General features: G+C 39.9%; 1 protein-coding gene across 1 annotated transcript; it reads right to left on the bottom strand.

The window, feature by feature from the left end:
• Positions 1-101: 101 nt before the first annotated feature.
• Positions 102-18,540, bottom strand: pkn3 (protein kinase N3). Its single transcript, XM_066712805.1, has 22 exons — positions 18,316-18,540; positions 17,005-17,281; positions 16,394-16,548; positions 12,115-12,256; positions 11,443-11,597; positions 11,071-11,272; positions 9,911-10,093; positions 9,391-9,500; positions 8,871-9,014; positions 7,878-7,953; positions 7,100-7,289; positions 6,326-6,425; positions 5,819-5,883; positions 5,239-5,308; positions 5,044-5,135; positions 4,628-4,804; positions 3,838-3,900; positions 2,715-2,791; positions 2,475-2,617; positions 2,128-2,235; positions 1,771-1,851; positions 102-1,572 (listed from the first exon to the last, which is right to left on the bottom strand). The coding sequence occupies exons 1-22, from the start codon at positions 18,334-18,336 to the stop codon at positions 1,372-1,374; spliced, it is 2,832 nt and encodes a 943-aa protein (XP_066568902.1). The 5' UTR covers positions 18,337-18,540; the 3' UTR covers positions 102-1,371.
• Between the last annotated feature and the right edge of the window lie 910 nt (positions 18,541-19,450).

A 19,450-nucleotide genomic window follows, 5' to 3' on the forward strand; every position in this document is an offset into this window, starting at 1 on the left:
GAAATGCCATGTATTGATATTTCAGTACTTCTTAACATTACTTTGTAAGAGGCGAAGGAAAATAAACATAGTAAAGCATTTATAAACATTATATCCCAGCATTAATGACAAGGAATTTTATTATAACTTATCTTTTGTTCTCCAATGTATAGACATATAAGGACACAATGAAAGAATATCACCTAAAGCTTTAGACAACAGTGTTTTCCTTTTTACAGTATAAAATACTTCAGTAGTAAACCACACACATTCATTATAGACAGTCACAGACAGAGTTACAAGTGGTTCCCAAGGAATGCAGTTAGATTTTGACACTTTAGTATAGAACTTAAAAATTCTTATATTTCACTTCAGAAAAATCACGAGATCAACTTGTTAATAATGCATACTACATCATCCATCCTTCATTTGCACCCCAGATTAATTAGATTAGGTTAGTACTGGTTCTTGATAGCCTAATTAGCACCCACTAAATCACATTCAACTCGGCTTTCCACTGAATCAGTTTCTCTGCCAGGCTCAGTCTGAAAAGTTCACATTCATGCTCAAAACAGCAGAGCAGAGGCACTTCATACAATTAGCTTCATACAGACCACGCCGGCCAGGGGAAACGTCGACACGGAAACACACACAAAGCATTTTCAAAATATATATATGTTTCAGAAGTAGTTGTCTTTATAAAATTCATCACTTGACATTCTCTCTTGCTTTAGTCCTTTTACAGGCGCATTTATAAAATCCTGAATATAATCTTATGTACAGGGCTTATATAACTTAAGCAGCATAAGGTCAGTAGAGTAATTGTCCTATACTGAGGGTACGACAGCGACCATGTTTTGAAGTAGCACAAACCAAAGTTAATGCCATTTCACCCCAGCGTTGTTGCCTCCGTGTTTCACAGCCAAGTAGCAAGTGCCACTGCGATGCCCTTCAATTTAACGCTAGCATTACACGACTACACAGAGGAAGCTTGGGGGCAATGAACACATAATTTAAAGACTCTTAAAACAACCTTTTCCTGGGAGTAACAGAATTGAAGACTTAAAAAATAGCAACAAAAATTTAAAAATGAAAGTAATGAGAGAACCTGACCCTTTATATGACCACGAAACCAGATCACACTGGAGGTGTGAGGGAATTAGACCATGCACTGACCAACCATCCCAGACAGCAAGACAACTGTGGCAACGCCATGAAGAGGACCCTCCCACCATGGACTCTCCAACACCAACGCTCCCGCTGTTATTCACTGGATCAGCAGTCAGCTCACCTAGAAGTAGGTAGGTAGGTAGTAAGGAGAGAAATAGGATGTAGTGCAAAATTGTAAATGCAGTGCTCTTGAACGGGCCGCTCTGTTCCTCAGCAAGCCCCTCATTGCAGGGCGGTGAAGTCAAAGCTGGCAAAGACAGCCTGCTGCTGCGCGGTGAGGATGCAGGGTGTGCTCGGGGGCGTCAGCACGGGCTTCAGTCGCGTGAACTCCTCATCAAAGTTACTGACGTCTGAGGGGCCCTTGATCGATGGCATGAACGGCGGCTTCACTTTTTTGGCCAGCAGTGCCTCCCAGTCAACGTCCTTATGGGGAAAACATAAAACCACAAAGCCAGTCAGGCCAGCTCGGACACAACAGCTGCTAAGATCTCTGCTTTTAACGATACTGACATTCTCATACTGTGACAGTCGCCAGAGCCACTCAGTTCAATCCTAACCTTATATATCAAAACAGGCTATTCTCTAGCTGACCATATGGAGAAAGTGACCAGAATTATTCACCTGGAAAAATTTCTGCTTCTTGACTTCCTCTGCATCCTGCTCTCCGGCTCCCAGTCTCCTCTCTGGGTTCTTGCGAAGCAGCTGGGAAAGGCAGAGGTTATTTACTACACACATCTGCACAAATGCAGTAGCTAGAGAGATGCAAATACTAAGAAATGGTCTCTGAAAGCCACAGAAACCGCACAGAAGCAAATGAGTCTAAAGAACATTATGTTATAGTCTGACTGTCAAAACAGTCAGTTTATCTAAGTATAAACTCTTGAAGTGCTGCCACGCAGTTGGTGATCTGTTTTTGTACAGAAATTGCATGTATGGCCATCACTGGTTAGACTTGGAACTGCTCTCTAGGGGATGTACCTTCTGAATGATCGAGATGGATTCTGGCGAGAGGAACCTGGGGTACCGGACTTCATCATTCACAATACTATCAAACACCTCCTCCTCGTCATCGCCAGGGAATGGAGACTGAAGCACAGAGAGGGAGGGAAGTCAAAGGAAGGCACACACACAGTCAATTCAAGGCCTCTGTTCTTGAAACGTGTCTGAACAATCCACCTCGTGCACCGAGCAGGTCAGAAGCATGCAATCAAGTACCAAACCCTGAGCAGGATGAGTATTTGAACTGTGAGTATCAATAATGACACCACATCCTCTCACCCGAGGCTGCATTTGAACGCCCACCCCCCCGCGGGCTCAGGGCTCACCTCTCCCACCAGCATCTCGTAGATGAGGACGCCCATGCCCCACCAGTCCACGGCCCGGGTGTAGGTATTGTCAGTCAGCACCTCTGGGGCGAGGAACTCGGGGGTGCCACAGAAGGTGGATGTCCGGTCCCCATGACCCATCCCTGCCACAGGGAGGAGAGAGGCATCATGCACCTCTTCAAGTATTTAAACCTGCTAATGTCTATAATTTATTCACAGAAACTAGCCTACACAGCCTACCTTCTTTACAAAGCCCAAAGTCTGCGATTTTCACAAAGCCGTCCACATCCATCAGCAAATTGTCCAGCTTCAAATCTCTGTTCAAGACACAAGCAGCATAGGCAATGGATTATACACCAGGAGAGATTGGAGATTAAGAAGACAGACATTTTGCCATTAAAAAAAGCAAAGACTGATTTAGAATTAGCAGTGTCAGTTTATTTGTGGATGTCACAAAGGAAGCCAGATTACAATATTCTTGAAGCTATATATATATATATATATTACACACTTCTGAACTTTCAAGTTAAGAGAGAGAGGAGGAAAAAAAAAAAAAAAAAAAAAACGGTTTGAACCTTCAACAGATTTGGCAGTATTCTGCATAATGTATGGGTGACAAGTTTCTGATTTAACATACTGTCACTGCTGCGTAATAATAATGCTGTAATAAATCAAACGTTTTATTTAAGAAAATTAGTTCTGAGCAAAACATCTTGTCTTATATTCGCAGAGCTTACAAATGATTGTGTGTATAATTATGCAGTTGTGTGTGTATCATCAGGCTATGTATACAAAAGCTTTTTAATAGTGTTCCCATACTAAAAACCTGAAATTTAAGGTTGACAAACAACTTCACTGGGTCAAAAGGAAGTGATGGTGACTAAGGCCTCAGTTTTCAGTTTCCTTTTCAGCTGAAGTGGTCATATGTTTGATAGTGATTTACCATAAAACTTCAATTACAATATCTTGTACACAAACACATTGCATTAGTAATGCACCCTTGTGGGGCTGCACATATAATTGTGATGTTGCGGGAATTAAAGATGTAATTTTCTATTCAACTGATAATTATGTTCATGACCATGGTGAATCTGTTTTTGAAGAAGCAGAACAAAAACAGAGGCTGTGTGAATGCCATTTGGTCAAACCGTCAGCAGGGTCAGAACTGCCATTGAACACCTGTGTAACAACTGTTCAAACCTTTTAACCCAGCTCTTTAAAAATGCCATTATAGTTACATACAATTTGAAATAATTAGAACAATAATTCAAATCAATTAATTAAGTGACAGATACAGTGCAGGCATTTATTCCTGGTTTTAAATACTAGTGTTGTTACAGAGCTCAATGAAACACAAACTCACCGGTAAACGATCTTCTGTGTGTGCAGAAACTGCAGCCCGAGCACCACACAGGCAGCGTAGAACCTGTGCCGGGAGAGAAAGACATGATGACCCAGCTTGGGAAGACAAATCCGAATACAATACTGCGTAAATTGTTCATGGTCTACAGACGCACAAAGAGAATCTTTAATAATCATAATAATAATTATGAGTCAGAAGATTATTGCAAGTTCATCCACGGAGTTTTGAAATTAAAAAGCAGATCACGTTGTGTGTATGAAGCATTATATTTTCCATTCATCAGAAAACTGAATGGGTATTAAAACTAATAAGAAAAAATGCATTCGGTCAATAAATTATTGAATTTTTAAATTCTGAGATACTGAAAATACTAATTTAAAGGGTTATTTACAGACCAATTAATAAAACCACAAAAAGGACATTAATAATTGTAGACAAAAATAATGTCATAACCACTCACATGCGGGGGTTCCCTTTTTCTGAAATAAATCTAAAATTAGCTAACATAGCCCAGGTTCTGATCAACAACACTTATCTACGGTTTGTTTGTTTTTTTACACAAGGTAACCTCCACACGTTCATATCTGCAGGATACTAATCAAAGCTTTTTTCTTAATGTTTATTTTAAGAAATATCAAATTTGATGGTTCAAATCTAAAGCTGCTACAAAGTGTTTCTTGTTAAAAATTAATTCACTATAGCACAAATCTCTGAATGTCAAAAGTCCTCAGAAAGTTTACTGCTAAAAAAACAACAAAAAACCCTATCCAAACTGTCACATGTCCCTCACCGTGTCTGCTCCTCTGTGAAGATGTTGCTATGGATGTGCATCATCAGGTCTCCACCAGGGGAGTACTCCATGACAAAGCACACATGCTCAGCGGTCTGGAAGCAGCCATGGAGATTCACCAGGAAGGGGTGGCGCGAGGCGTTGATCGTTTCAAAGATTCGCTTCTCGCACATCAAGCTGCGCCACAGTGAACACACAAACAGACATGGTCAGAGATGGACAGTGTCACCTGCGGGATTGTCCCGAGAATTTCATCCCATTTCTACAAAATAATAGATGCTTAAAATGTATTTTACTGCTCCAAGACCATATAAGCAAGAGTCAATCTTTTTGATAATTAGATCATTGTTGCAAATATTTTGAGAAATGTGCTGCATAGCATCAGGTCTCGGTAAAAGAATTAAGAAAACTACAACCTGTCGACTTCATCTCGGGTGACGATGTCTCCTTTCTTCAAGGCTTTGATGGCATACAGCTTCCTTGTTTTCTTCATCTCTGCCAGCAGCACCTACAGTGAAGGCACCAGACACTTCAGTTAGAGTGAGGAACACAAACAGACAGGTGGGGATGGAGTCAGTAAACCGTACAAAAACAAATCCCACTCAGATTACCTTTCCAAAATGTCCTCTTCCCAGAACTGAGATGCAGGTGAAATCTTCAATCTGCAATCCTTCATTTTTTCTGATCAAGAGAATTAAAAAAAATGTTAAAACATATGGAGTTCCAGAGCTTAAATCCGGTATATAAATATTTCTTCCACACTTTTCAAGCTTTGCCCTTAAACAAATGTATTTATTCAAAACTAGATAAACTAGATAAACCAGCTCCCGTGCCAAGTATCCAGACCCCTGGTGATAATTTTCTGAAAAATTGCTTCCCGTAGCTATAACACACGATTCCTGACATCGCACCTTGTTGTAGGAGCAACCTGGATGACAACAGCAGAGCTTAGATTTTAATGCAGACCCTTAAAAATACAGCAAGACCCATCTGGACCAAAACATAAGGACTCTGTGTAACACCACTGCTGTAATTCAGCCATAGCAATTTAAAATCTGTCAGCACAACATTTGGCTTTTGGTTTGCCGGCGGGTCAAAGTTTTGTTTTAAAATGGCCCTGGGACACAAGTGACTTAAATATTTAATTTTAACAATTTATAGCTAGAACAAAAAATATGTGGTAAACATTACTTGGTAGAGGGCTGGCTGGATCCTTTCACTTGGTTTCTTCCTTCCATATGATTTCCCTTGGAAGGCTAAATACAGAGCACAGAGACAGAAGTGAGAGGAAACAGACAACCTAAACTATAAATCTACATCTTATTGATACACTGCAGTCTGGCTTCAAATTAAAAAAAAAAAACACATTTGTATATTATAGCATATGTGACAAATGCTTTTTCTTAAATCAATATACTTTAGTAGAAGTCTAATTGTGAATATGAATGAGTTTATATGTCAATAACGGTTACTAACTGACAATCGGAAAGTTAAAACACCAAAGGCTCTGTAGTGCCCCTCGGGAAATCACAAGCTCTTCCGAGTTTGCGTCATAATCAGTTTTAATCCATGTAACTATGGATGTGAATTACTAAAGATGGAGGAAATCAAGATAAATAAAGTAAGCCAATACAATGAAAGAAAACTGGCCCAGTCGTAGTATACATAGCTGTAGTGTGTGCGTGTGCTGTGCTATACCGAAGCAACAGGTTTCTCAGCTTCGGCCTTTCCCATGTTGAGACGGGGGGGCTTGGGAGGCGGATCCTCACTGAAGTTCAACTTGATCACATGTCCATCCCTATAGCAGATGAGCAAGAAACGGAGAAATATCAGATTGTTATCAATTTGATGAGGGTCCAGGAGGATTTTGTTTTTTTTGTAAGAACAGCAATGCATTCAAAATATAATGTACCCCCCAGAAGAATAAGCTTTTGCCCACCCATCACCACAGATGTACTGTTTTCATTTGCACTTAAAAATCAGCAATGCTAAAACACTACTGAAATGGACTGTGTCTAGTTTACAGGAAATATGTAACCTTTAGAAAAAAGTCTCGCTTAGTAAAGTAGGAAAGAGCATTACAGTACAAGAGTTGAACATTTTTTGAAAGAAATAAAAACGAGCAGGTTTTATCAGAGAACTAGTAAATGCCTCATGTGGATAAATGAACATTTTATTCATTCATGTTTGCAGTCGTACATAAAACTCGTCAGCCTGCTTTAGCAAGAAGAATAAATCTGCGGAAATGGCACTTTGACAAAGGTTAATGCATCTGTGTGATTTAATGAATGTCCATAACGATAAAAGGGACTGAGGACAAGATCAATAGTTTTTCTCAAGTACCACAGAGCTTTACTAAACGCTCTCATGGGCAGAGCTCTTGTAATCACCACTAACGAGAAACTGCGGCCTCCGCTCTGTGTCTTAAGGGAAAGTCAGCTGTGGGGCGCCCCCTGGAGTGGGGCCTCTCACCCTGGCAGCGGAGAGGTTGTGCTGGCCCGGTCTTCAGCAGGTGGCGAAGTCGTGCTCTCGGGGTCGGAAGAGCTTGACAGAGGGGGGCTCATGGCTGACAGGGAGCTACACGGGGGCAGCACACTCATCATTAACCGGCCCCACGTGGCGATGTTGATGTTCATCTGAGCCGCACGCAGGAAGTTCTTCCCTGGGGGCAGGAAGTGAGGAAAACCCAGTGAGGAGAGTCCACGCTAAGTGATCTAGTTCTTTTCTCACTTTCTGAATTAATTTACATAGTTTGGTAAAGTGGTTGAAAAGAGATATGCAAGTGTATTGATGAGCTATTTGGTTTCATATGGGGGCCTGTAGATACAAGGGATGGTTGGATTGGCTGCAATACCACTGGCCTAGAACCCCAGCTAAGGATGCCCAGCTAATCTAGAAGCTGAGCACAGGTGAAATCAATTGGAACATATAAATGTGCTAGAGACAAACCTTTGTAAGAGCAGAAGCTCAAAAAGAAAAAGCAGACAAACTAGTATATGGCCTAGCTAAGCTGTCAAAATAAATAAGTACTCAGGATAAAGTAGCCCATGTCCGAGAAGGGAGATTGGTGTCACAATGTGCGCTATACCAGGCACCGTAACACAATAGTTATCTTTTGCCTGTTCGATTTCAAAGTACTGGTACTGTTTGAAATAGTTGTTTATATTCTATTATCAGATAAAATCAAGATGATCAGTTCAGAATCTGAGCATTGTGGAACTTGTCAAAGTCCTGTGGAGAATAGCGGTACCTTTCTCTTTGGCGAAAATCCGCTTCTGTCTCTGTAATTTGGGGTGACGCTCGATGACAGGGTTGACAAAAGTCACCTGATATTTAAAAGAAACAAAGTTTCAAAACATGATAATAAATCACAAAGAAAATATTTCTCACACTGAGAAATGCAAAGTGACTGAAAATAAATGTAAAGGGACCATAGTCGGCCCGAGTCCATCAGCGGTGTCTGGGGACATGCCCCCCTACATTTATTTTTTAAAATTTCAAAGCAATTTCCTGCAATCTGAGCCATTTTGAGTGTACTTTTGAAAAAGGAAAAAATGTACATGTTCTAAAAACTCAAGTGTTTTGCTTTTTAAACTGAATTACTGAACATCATTCTGCACACATGGGTAGGTTTTCTAAGGACAGCATTACACATGAGCAGCTTACATAAGGGTATATAATACTTACAAATGAGGTGATTCTTTACATTTAAGATAAAGGTGATAAAAACAGGGAGCTTATATTTTCATTAATGATTATACTTACGTAAATGTTTTAAAATTAGTGTATGCCCAGAAATATTTTAGAAAACATCAAGCATATGTCAGTAGAAAAACATACCAAACAAACATTCCAGGTAACACTTTACTCCTCTTTAGGTCTTTAGAGGATAAAAAAAGGAGGAGTCTTTACAATAATACAGTTCCTATATTCTTCTCAAAAATTGGGAAGCCTACAACCAAGAGGTCAAGAAGTCCTAAAAACTAAATAGAGTTAATTTAAAGAGAATAAGACATGCTTTAGAGGTATATTACATTTTGTGATCAAAAATAATTAAACGCAAACTTCAATGGAACTCCAATATGAATCAAAATAATTTTCTAATTTCTGATTCCTATGTATAAACATTCAACCAAACCACATAACCATGTTGCCTTGACCAGTGGTGTCGTCAGCATGACCAGTCCTCACTGCCTGCCTTTGAGCAGGGCCCTGCCGTGGGCGACAGAGCAGGAGGGCTTACCTCAGTGAACAGCATGCCTTGGGGCTCCAGGTACAGACACATGCCGTGGCGCTGGTTATCCAGGAAGTCCTCGAGCCGCAAAAACTTTACCGCGCACAGTGCCCTCCAGTCCCGCCAGTACACCCCGATCTCCAGCTCCCGAGACTAGAGGAGACACACAACTCAGCAACCGGAACCACTGGTCTAATGTGCTTTCAATCACAACAAAGTGAATCATATAAATAATGGAGTGAAATTTAAACCACATACAGAAACTGCTAGCATAACCTGGAAAAGATCAGTGGATCAGCCAAGGCACAAATTTGAAAATATTAACAGACCACTCCAAGTTCAGAAATCAATGTTAAGGGGTCTCTTACATTTTGAGAGAGAGAGAGAGAGAGAGAGAGAGAGAGATAGATAGATAGATAGAGAGATAGAGAGATAGAGAGATAGAGAGATAGAGAGATAGAGAGATAGAGAGATAGAGAGATAGATAGATATTATTCCTAAGAGTCTGTGTTCCTGTTTAGAGACTCACCCTGTCCAGCTCAATGCTGAAACTCTGGTCCCAGGCCTGATTACTGAGGGGCCTCCAATTTGTCCGGCCCACCATTTTGTTGTCCAGCTTTAAGACAGCACTGATTTCCACTAGAGAGAATAAGATAAAAAGTGTCAGCTCCTGCTAACACTGACCCGTATTATATTATCATAACCTATCAAATTCTACACAGTACAAGGTCAGATATTATTTCAGCAGTTTATTACATTTTAATTTAATTTGTAAAGAAATTTGATGTTTTTATTTTAGTCTAATCTTATTAACCTAATGTTCAGCTGCAACAGAAGACATGAAATACCATCATATGGAGCATTTCAGCATAATGTCAGCTAATCCATATCCACACTGCTAGGATACCCTAAATCCAGAGTCACCTGAGGTTCCTTACGCAGTATTAAAGAGTCTTTTATTTGTTATTCTATAAGGACGCAAGTTGTCTACCTTAGCAAATGTAAAGTGTGGAGGAGTATATTGTGAGCCAGCCCTAGCGTTTACTCACTGGAGAGCTCGTCTGTTTTGAGGTGCTTGTTGTTGCTGCTGCGCCCAGAAATCCCAGACAGCATTTTAAGAGACTTGGCTTCGGATGGGCTGCCCGGTGTCGTGGAAACATTTGTCACACGGCAGCGCCCGGGCACCGATTCTAAGAGGTCCTGACAACCCATCAGTCTGACCTCCAGCCTGCCTGTAAGATACATTAACACATTTGTGGTATTCACAGATCTATGGATGGACACTTCCAACACAAAACACATTCAACATGTCAAAGCCACTTCTGTGCATGAATATGAACAATAAAAGGAGAATTCTCTCATTTCATATTTTCCCCCATAATGCAATCTAACTATTTCATGACATCTTAGGCAATACATCCCTGGAGAACTACTGGGAAACTCTGCTCAAACTGAATAATAAATCACTACCTACTATTCCACTTATTTTTCAATATGCTGAACAATTATGCTGGTTCAGAAATGATTAAGATTTTTTTTATATCAAACTATAAATGCTAAGAGCCAATTTAGGTGGAAACTAACCCCCCCATAGGCCAGACCATAAATGTCAGATAAAGAACCTCCTGTGGCAAAACCTAGACTTTATTGTATGCAATTAAAGAACTTTCTAATCTGCATGTTCAAATAATCCATTTTAATTATATTGCTGGGAGGCAAAGAAACATTAGGCTTAGGCTTTAAGCCTTGGACCAATATATTTGTTTTCTTCTATAGAAATTTCTGTTACCCTACAAAAATATTTGTTATTCTCTCCTCTGTGTCCAATACTTGTTTCTTCTGTTTGTGGCAACTTGTTACAAGGGGCACCATTCTAAATATAATTTTAACTGAACTTATATCAGCATCTCAAGTTTTAACTGTCCATTTAAGTCACGTTCTTGTAAGAGTGAGGAATTAAACACTAAGATGTCCTGTACATAAGACAGTATCAGTGACAAAAGCACCGAAGAGTTGCATTATTTCAAGATCACAACAAAGCCAATTCTTGACAAATCATGCATTTCTTCTGGTCTGATCCAGGGAGAGGCAGGCTGACCGAGCTACGGAGAAGAGTCCCTGCTGACACAGGCCCAACCCCTGTTGACCCAGGTATATGGTTTCCCAGTTTGCCAACTAATCTCTGCCATACGTTGTCCCTGTGCAGTACCTGTGAGCGTGGCAGGCTTAAAGAAGGAGGAGGATGACTGCAGGCGGTGCCTCGGGAGCCCAGCAGAGGATGAGGCCAGCGCCAGCTCCTCTTTGATGACGATGCGCTTGGGGTGGTCTGGCGGCAGCTCGCCGAGCCGTCGCTCCAGGGACAGACGCAGGAGGTCCAGCTTGTGAGAGGACTCCTGTAGCCGGGCCTGGGCCTGGGAGGAGACATAACCATTTTATTTTTGTAATAAAGCAATCCCCCAGTTCAGGAAAAGGTAGGCAGGTGCAGGCAGTCTTTGTCCTGCACTAACAGGACAGGTTGAGACAAGCTGCCATCCATTATTTTACCCTGTGCTGTGGCCCCTACGCCAAGTCTGACACCCACCTCTGCCAACGCACGCCGGTCCTGCACCCTGCGCCCCCCCAGCTGCTTCACAACATTTTTGGCCCCCTCTGCCACGGCTGCCTCGATTTTTAGGTGGTGCCGCAATTCCGCCACCCGTAGCTCCAGAGGGTTGATTGTCTCGGGGGGGCGCCGTGCTAAATGCAACACACAGAAACAGTGATTCGGTTCATTACCTTTGCAGGGATAGAACGGCATACAAACATTTGAGTATAATAAGAAAATTAGATGTATGAACAGTGTCCCGAAAATCAACATCTTTTGCTTCTTTAACTAAAAAAATATATTAGGCTTAAGGAAGCAAAAGCGAGGACTACAGAACAAATCTAAGTTAAAAATGGTTTAAAAATAAATAAACAAACTGTCACATTACATTTTCAGAGTGCTAATATAAGTTGGCTGTTTTTCATCTTTTATAAAAGCAGTGATGAATTTACTGTGACGTTGAAGTTTTATGAATACAGGCTTCAATATGCACATTATTGTACATCGTTTATAATACATTTACCCAATCTCACGGATTTTAAACCAAAAGCTCTATGCATGTAATAGATTGATAAATATCAACATTAAACTGCTGGCTGGATTAAAAACCCTGGACTGAATCACAGTGGGGTTCAGCATGTCCGGTCTGAGACTGAAGACGAGACCCACCTTTCTTGTCTCCCTCCTGGTCGCTGCTCTCACACTCCCCCTCCCCAGCCTGCGTGACTTTGACAATCTGCATTCGGATCAGCTCGATCTTCGTGCGGCTGTCCTGGAGCATCTGCTGTGCAGTGGACAACATTTTACGATCCTGAAGAGGAAATGGAAGACAAAAAAAAAAAAGATGATAATTTTAAAGAACAGAATTTATTGCTTAGAACAATATGTTTATTTCATTTATAAATCTAAAGAAAAAAAATACAACCCCTCTGCAGTTACAGACATGATCACAATTTTAAGCTCAGCGAGAGGCAAACTTTCAGCAAATGAACAAATTCATTACAATCTATTAGCAAATCCCCCTTGTAAATGCTGATCTTCCTGGTGCCTTTCCTCCATTGCTGGGAAAACAACAGTGGTCATGTCACGTGTACCTCTGATTCCAGTGCTGAAACCGATATTTAGATGGGTAAGAGAGAAAACCTGCAATCTAGAACCACACTGACCCTGTGATTTACTGCCTTGCACCATAAATGCTAATCTGTCATCCTCCCTTGTGCTGCGCAGGGCTTCATATTCCAAAGCGCCACCTTCGATATCCTTGAAACGCAAGTCTTCTGCTGTCAAATATATGAATGAGGGCCAACTCTTTTGCCATTATGCTAAGTTTTTTTTTTTTTTTTTTTTTTTTTTTTTTAAGAGATCCACTCAGCAAGAGGCCCTGGATATAAACTGTCTTCTTCAGATTTCTCTTACTCTGCCATGATCCACAATACCTCCACATAATTCTGCAGATGTTCCTGTATCTCTAACTCCCATCTCTCCCCGACTCGCTGTGTCTCAGTCTGTTTACATTCTGTCTGCAGAAGTAGCTCGTGCGCCTCTTTGCCATCAGTACTGCTTCCTCAGGCACAGCTGCCCTGACTGTGTTGCACATTGGCCACTGCAGAACCACATGTTCTGCTGCTGTCATTGGGGAAGACGAAAAACACACACACAACACTCTGCACCAGGCAGAGTCGGAGGTATGTAAAGCGGTGTGGGGAAATACAGCATCTTCACAGGGAATTCAGCAGCGTTGCATAGGTAGGATTTTAGGTCACAATAAGACTTAAAAAAGGCATCAAAAGAGTTGAATCTGATCACCGAACACTCTTAGATTAGGCCGTAGATATTTTAATCATTTAAACTGCAACTCTGTAGTTTTAATTAAATCTCTTACTTTGTGCCACAGAATCAATCTGATATTCCATTGCAAATCCCCCCCCCTGCAGCGATCAGTACATTATTCACATCACATTATTCTGGAGTTCGGTCAATCATGGTTTTATTCCAGGTTTTCAAATATAATCATGGTGGAAGTAGGCACTGTTCAAAGCATGCGACGCTTAAATGTCCCATCAGAGCAATACTGCAAGCCCACTTGGACTATTATGGTATGGATTTAGGTCTGTATGAATTAAGGCATTGTAATTCAGACATGCCAATTTAAATGTGTCCCTTTTAAGCACAACATTTGTCACATTCACATGCCAATGCAGAATGTAATAGTTCTGAAGCATATTTTGTTGCGTAGATCAATTAAGCATTCTTGTAAGAGACAATTTTGTCACAGGATTTTGTGCTCAAAGAAATGAACCCCCGCAGAAGATTAAATGTTACTTTTATCATGTATGTAATTAACGCAGATTTTCAAACAGAGTGGTCCTTACCATTGATGTCAAGAATATTCTCGTTTAATTAAATCCCAATGGCAAAACATGGTTAATGAGTTGCTTTATTTTAGTGCCAATAAGTAGGGAATTTTACTTACATTATTATTATTATTATTAATGACTTTTTAAGAACCATGATTGCAAATAAAGGTGCAGCAACAACAACGATAATACAGGGGATAGTAAAATGCCAGGACAGAATGGCTTCCATTGATAAAATGAGTACTTACTACAACCCAGATAAATGCAGAAAGAAAACAAGTTTTATTCATTTGATCCCAACAACAAGTGTGTAGTTTGCATCTGAAAATACTCCCAACAGATTCAATTCCAGGGTTTGATGCTTAGTGTAAATCAGAAATGGACAAATATCTATCATGTGCAAATGGCAGTGCAATGTCTCTGGAATAAACCTTTGGAAAATAATTTCCCATTTTAACACAAAAGGCTAAAAAAATATTTCTTCTGTTACTAATTTTTTGGCTACTGAACGAGATCTTTTTTTCATATGGGCAGATTTTCACACAACATATATAATATAATGCACTGGAGTGTCCTAAAACTGTGACACTCCCTGGCCCCTTGTAATCAACCTTTTATGACATTTACATTGTATTTATACGAGCTGAAATATGTACCCATGTGTTACTAGTATGTCTTATTGTTGATTTTTCAACTGTCTAAATAAATAAATGCAAAACTATTCTTTTGACAAATTGTGTATGTTCCTGGTGAACATTTAATTTATTGTTGTATTGTCTACAGTACTATTGAATATAATGGACGGATGATTAAATAAGTGTCAGTAACCCTGTACATCACTAATTTGTAGTAATAAAATTGATTCATTGAGATGACTAAACAACCACAATGTGATGACCGTTAATGATTACTCAATAAGCGGCTTTAAGAGCAACCTCTATTGGCTTCAAGGTGCTGCATGACTGAAGTATAGGTTACAAAGCCAAAACTGAAAAACCCTACGACGTACTGATAAGACATATGCAAGATATTTATTTACTACCCATTAACATTATGATTTCTAGGAATTAATGATAAGAATTAAGAAAAAGCAAATCAAAATCACATACCACACAGCTTTGATGATAACTGTTGCACCAAAAACAGTTTTGAGTTTATCTGGAAAATGTTACTAATACATGATCAATACATGCCAGAACAGTTTATTATAAACTCTGACTATTATTTATTTCATTCTGTTTTCTCTTTGAATCATCATAAATGTATTTTGTTCTACTTGAACTTTAAATTGTAAAAATATCTGACTTACTTATACAGACCTATTTGACAATCTTCCCAGATGATTAGTTCTTGATGTTTAATGCAACCTATAAAACACTTCGATCCAAGTATTTGACATGGGCAACATCACTTAATCAACACTTTGTTGAAAATCCAATGCCTTAGTATTTTCATGCAGGCAGTGAAGTTGTATTACCCTGGTCTGACAGTTAATATCAAGACTATGTAATCAGCCAACACTGGGCCAAATGCAATTCAGTCACTGGGGTCATTCTGTACAAAATCAATTCCTCTCCTTTGATTTTGATTACATTTTCTACATGTTTGCCTTTAGGAGAAATGGTTATACCATAGAGTGTATGGCTGAATGACCTCCCATTCAGGAAAAGCAGGTCATCAAAATGGAACCCAATTTATTTTCCTGTGAAATGCAAGCTAAAGTTTTGTGAACTTTGACCTCACCCATGTCAAATGAGAATGTCAGGCACCAGCTATTATTGACTTGGCCCTTGAATAGCCCTTTTGCAAACCTGTGCAATTGCCCTGGTCATCATATGGACACTGAAAACTGGCTTTTGTTGTAATTATTTTAAATAAATTGTTAAATTAATTAAACACTAGTCCTTGAGACTTGAAGGGTATTAAGTCATCTGTTCCAAATTATTTCCAAGTTACTTAATTTAACAACCTGTTTAAATCAATTTTCATCACAGTCTTTATAAATTGAAAACTGAATAGTTACTTGAGGGCATTAATTGGATACATTGAAGTCAATTAGCTGTTGGATAATTGCTTTCAATATCCAGGCATGTGGACCATAACTTTGCTAACTTGTATTTAGTAACCTTGGTTAATTCATTCTTGGAACCTGCAGGAGTCCACTGTACCGATAATTTAACAGGGGAGTATACTTGATTCCAAATCATTCATTAAATAAATGTTAAATACTAGTTAACAATATCCAGTTCACACTAGTCTAGAACTAGGAAACATAAATATTACAAATTCAACTCAAGGAGGTTTAGTGTGGGAAAGGTTCAAAGGTCACAGAATCAAAGCTATTTGTCCTACATTACAAATTAATATAATTAAATCATGACCTCATCTGGAAGCTTTAAGAAAAAACTCGATGTCAGTCATGGAGGAAGTTATGATTAGCCTATTTAAACGCTGGATGAGGGTCCAGATCAGGACCAACTTTGATGACCTGCATCTCATAAATATTCAGGCCTATATTTTGCTAACTAAGTGAGTGTAAAACAAAGCTGAAGTTGAAGCTTACTGGCAAGAGAATCCATGTGGGGGCCTACCTTGAAGGATCCATTGGAGTACATGTGGATCATGTTCTCCGCACCCTGCTTCACTTTGGTCTCTATGGTCAGCTGCCTCTTCAGGGTGAGGATGCGACTGGCCTGGGGGGTCGTGCTCTCCTCCCATCGGCAAGGGTCGGGTGAGGTTGCATCATCTGACAGCAACAACCATGGCATTACAAGACGGGGAAGGCTTTGCATTGAGAATACCGCCGTAACATCACACTTCACATCAGTATTAAACCCTTAAAGTAAACTTGAACTGGCCTTCATCAACAAAAGGATGCTTCATGTTTGGGCCCCCTTGTAAATCAATTGCATATATATGGCGATAACTAATTGCTTAACCCAACTCAGTGGAATTAAACGCTGTCCGTTTTGGTAAAGCTCACTCTGAATTATCGTTAGATATGTAAGACTACATTGCTGTTTGGATTCAAACCTTCAATCACAAGTTCTGTTCTAAACTTAAGTGCAGTCTTTCCATTGCCCCAATTTAAATGCTTGCCTCTAAACACATCCATGTTTTTATCCTAAATAAAGTGCCCCGCCAAAAAAAGCAATGAGCATTTCAGTAAACGCGGTTTTCCTTTTCACTTTCACCGTCTGACCTGTTTTGTTCTCCTTCTCTCTGGCCATGGCTCGGGCATTAAGCTCTTGCAGCTCCCAGTGTAGCTTCTCCAATTTACGGTTTGACACTTTCAACTGGCCTTCCACATGTGCCATGTTTTTCCTGTTGGTCATCACCCGCCTCAGCTTTTCTGCCCCTTCTTTGATCTTCAGCTCCTTCTGGATCTCCTGGCGCAGTTGCATGCGAGCATCTTCTAAACGCTGCTGGAAGCCAGGGTCCAGGATGTTGCCCTCGGTCAGATCCTGCAAACAGCTGTTCTAATGAACACAAAGGGGCACCCAGTCAGCAGCAGGTTAATTGGCAACTTTCACAGTTTTGCTAGGTCCACTTTTTTCAATCAACAAACTAAATGCAGCATACATTTTTAAGATTTGTTCACATACTTCCATTGCACTACTGTTTGCATCTACAGGGTGAGTTTCATAATAATTCCCAATGAACCAACAAGTGAAGGACAAATATATAACTAAAGCCCGATATGACTTGTATAACTTATATTCCTAAATATTGGACCTGATAAGGCTTAACCCACACATGTTGCTTAACTGGGACTAGTGTGAACTAGGATTAGGGTTAAAATATCCTACTGAAAGCAAGCTTGGTAGTAAAGTACAGATCTGAATTATTTGTGTCCTGAACAATACAAACAAAATAGACACATTAATCACGTATTGATCATTTTGATTAACAGCAGAATAAAATGACGTGTTGGGTTGTTCATTTAGGGATTTCAGTAGCTGGTTTCAGTCTTCAGAAGCTATATTTTCAACATTAATTTCACTCTCTCTAGATGATGGTGCAATTTTCACCTATGTGAAGTAATAAATCCGCTCAGATGCATGCATCAACCGAGGAGGAGGAGGAGGAGGAGGAGGAGGCATGGACAATACAGTTATTCTAAGCAATCTGTACTGACTGTACTTGGGCTATACCACTGCACCTTGTTTACCTCCCAGCACACGTTTTCGTTTGGTTTAGCCAGTGTACCGATAAGAAACCTGTAAAACTAGAAAAACACCTGTCTGAAAAGTCACCTAGGCGCATGTTTGTAAAGTGTATTTTAATCCACAACAATGAAATCAAGACTAAACAGGGAAACTCTCATTGCAGTACGCTGTTGTAACGCGTATGCTTTAATACTTTACAACAAAAACTTATTGGCAAAATTCTAAAGGACTAAAGATTATTTCAAACAACATCGGCGATTTGTGTCTTTAATACTGTCATCTTCCCGGCACACCTCAACATCATTTGAAAACATACATTTCCCAGTTGAACCATAAGTGCTTACCTGCAATGTTAGCCCCGCCATGACAAGCAAACAAAAGTTTATCTTGCGGGTTGTCCTTGTGCTTCTGAAAGCGTGAAACTAATTATCATAATTACTGGACAGCATCTGTACAATGTCGTGATGCTGTCCGGTTTAGTTGTACGTATTTGATTGTAACTATTTCCTTGTAGACGATATTACACTTTTAAGGGCCCTAGCCTGCTTTTCCTGAACTGTATCTTTTTTCCTGAAGGTTTGAATCCACTAAGACACCTCCCTCCCTATGCGGTTGGATAGCCGTCCTGTCAATCAATCCATTCGCCAACAGTTTTCCCAGTGCCGGGCCAGCTCGGCCGAGGAGGCGGGACCTGGAGCTGCATTCTTGCGTCTTAGCGCACTTCATCGGATTGTATTTCCATTTAAGTTTAATTATCGGCTTGTAAAGTGTCTAATAAAAATGCCAATTATAATGTAGCATATTAATTCAAGAGTTGGGTGAGGGGGCAGTTGTGTACTTGAGGAAAAGTGATCCTTTTTAAACACATTTCAAAATACTAATGTGACTTCAGACGGTACAAGTGCAGTTAGCTGTGAAATGACAAGGTCATTCATTGAAACTGTATCAGCTCCTCAAAAGTACTATGCGTGTTTTCATTTACTGTAAATATACAAAACAAAATGCATAATTCCAGTTTAAGGAAGCCTAGTCACTCAGAAAGAATTTAGGATTGGATGTTTGCGTGAGGAAGAATGTAGATATTTCTTGATGATCAAGAAATGATTAAGATTATATATAATTTAATAGCTTGTGTGTAATTATGTTTACAGGACATAGGCAAAAGGAGACTACATGTGAGTCAAAGTAATGCTGTGTGCAAATACTGATTAAACACGTGTCTGAATCAAGTCCATAACGCTGAATGTAGTCTAGGACTCCCAACCCAGGAGTGTATTTTAGGAATGCAGGGGGTGCAATCAATTTCTCAAAAAAGTATTTTCAGATTATCTGTACCACCCTAACTATCATGGTTCATGATAATTATACATATATAAATAGTGCCAATACAATGTGTACACCTCCTTTAAACAACAGAACACCTTTTGTTGCCTGATAGGCTGGCATTCAATTGCAGTAAAATGTTGTTGTTTTGTTGCA

This window comes from Amia ocellicauda, chromosome 9, assembly GCF_036373705.1.
Source record: "Amia ocellicauda isolate fAmiCal2 chromosome 9, fAmiCal2.hap1, whole genome shotgun sequence".
Classification (NCBI taxonomy): Eukaryota; Metazoa; Chordata; class Actinopteri; order Amiiformes; family Amiidae; genus Amia; species Amia ocellicauda.

What these genes read in the sequence shown, in the direction of transcription:
- pkn3 (XM_066712805.1), bottom strand. Translation starts at nt 18,336, where the DNA reads ATGGCGGGGCTAACATTGCAG. An exon ending in AGAGAAGGAGAACAAAACAG is followed by an intron (nt 16,549 to 17,004) that starts GTCAGACGGTGA and finishes TGTTGCTGTCAG; the next exon opens with ATGATGCAACCTCACCCGAC. An exon ending in ACCCGAGATGAAGTCGACAG is followed by an intron (nt 4,805 to 5,043) that starts GTTGTAGTTTTC and finishes ACTGTGGCGCAG; the next exon opens with CTTGATGTGCGAGAAGCGAA.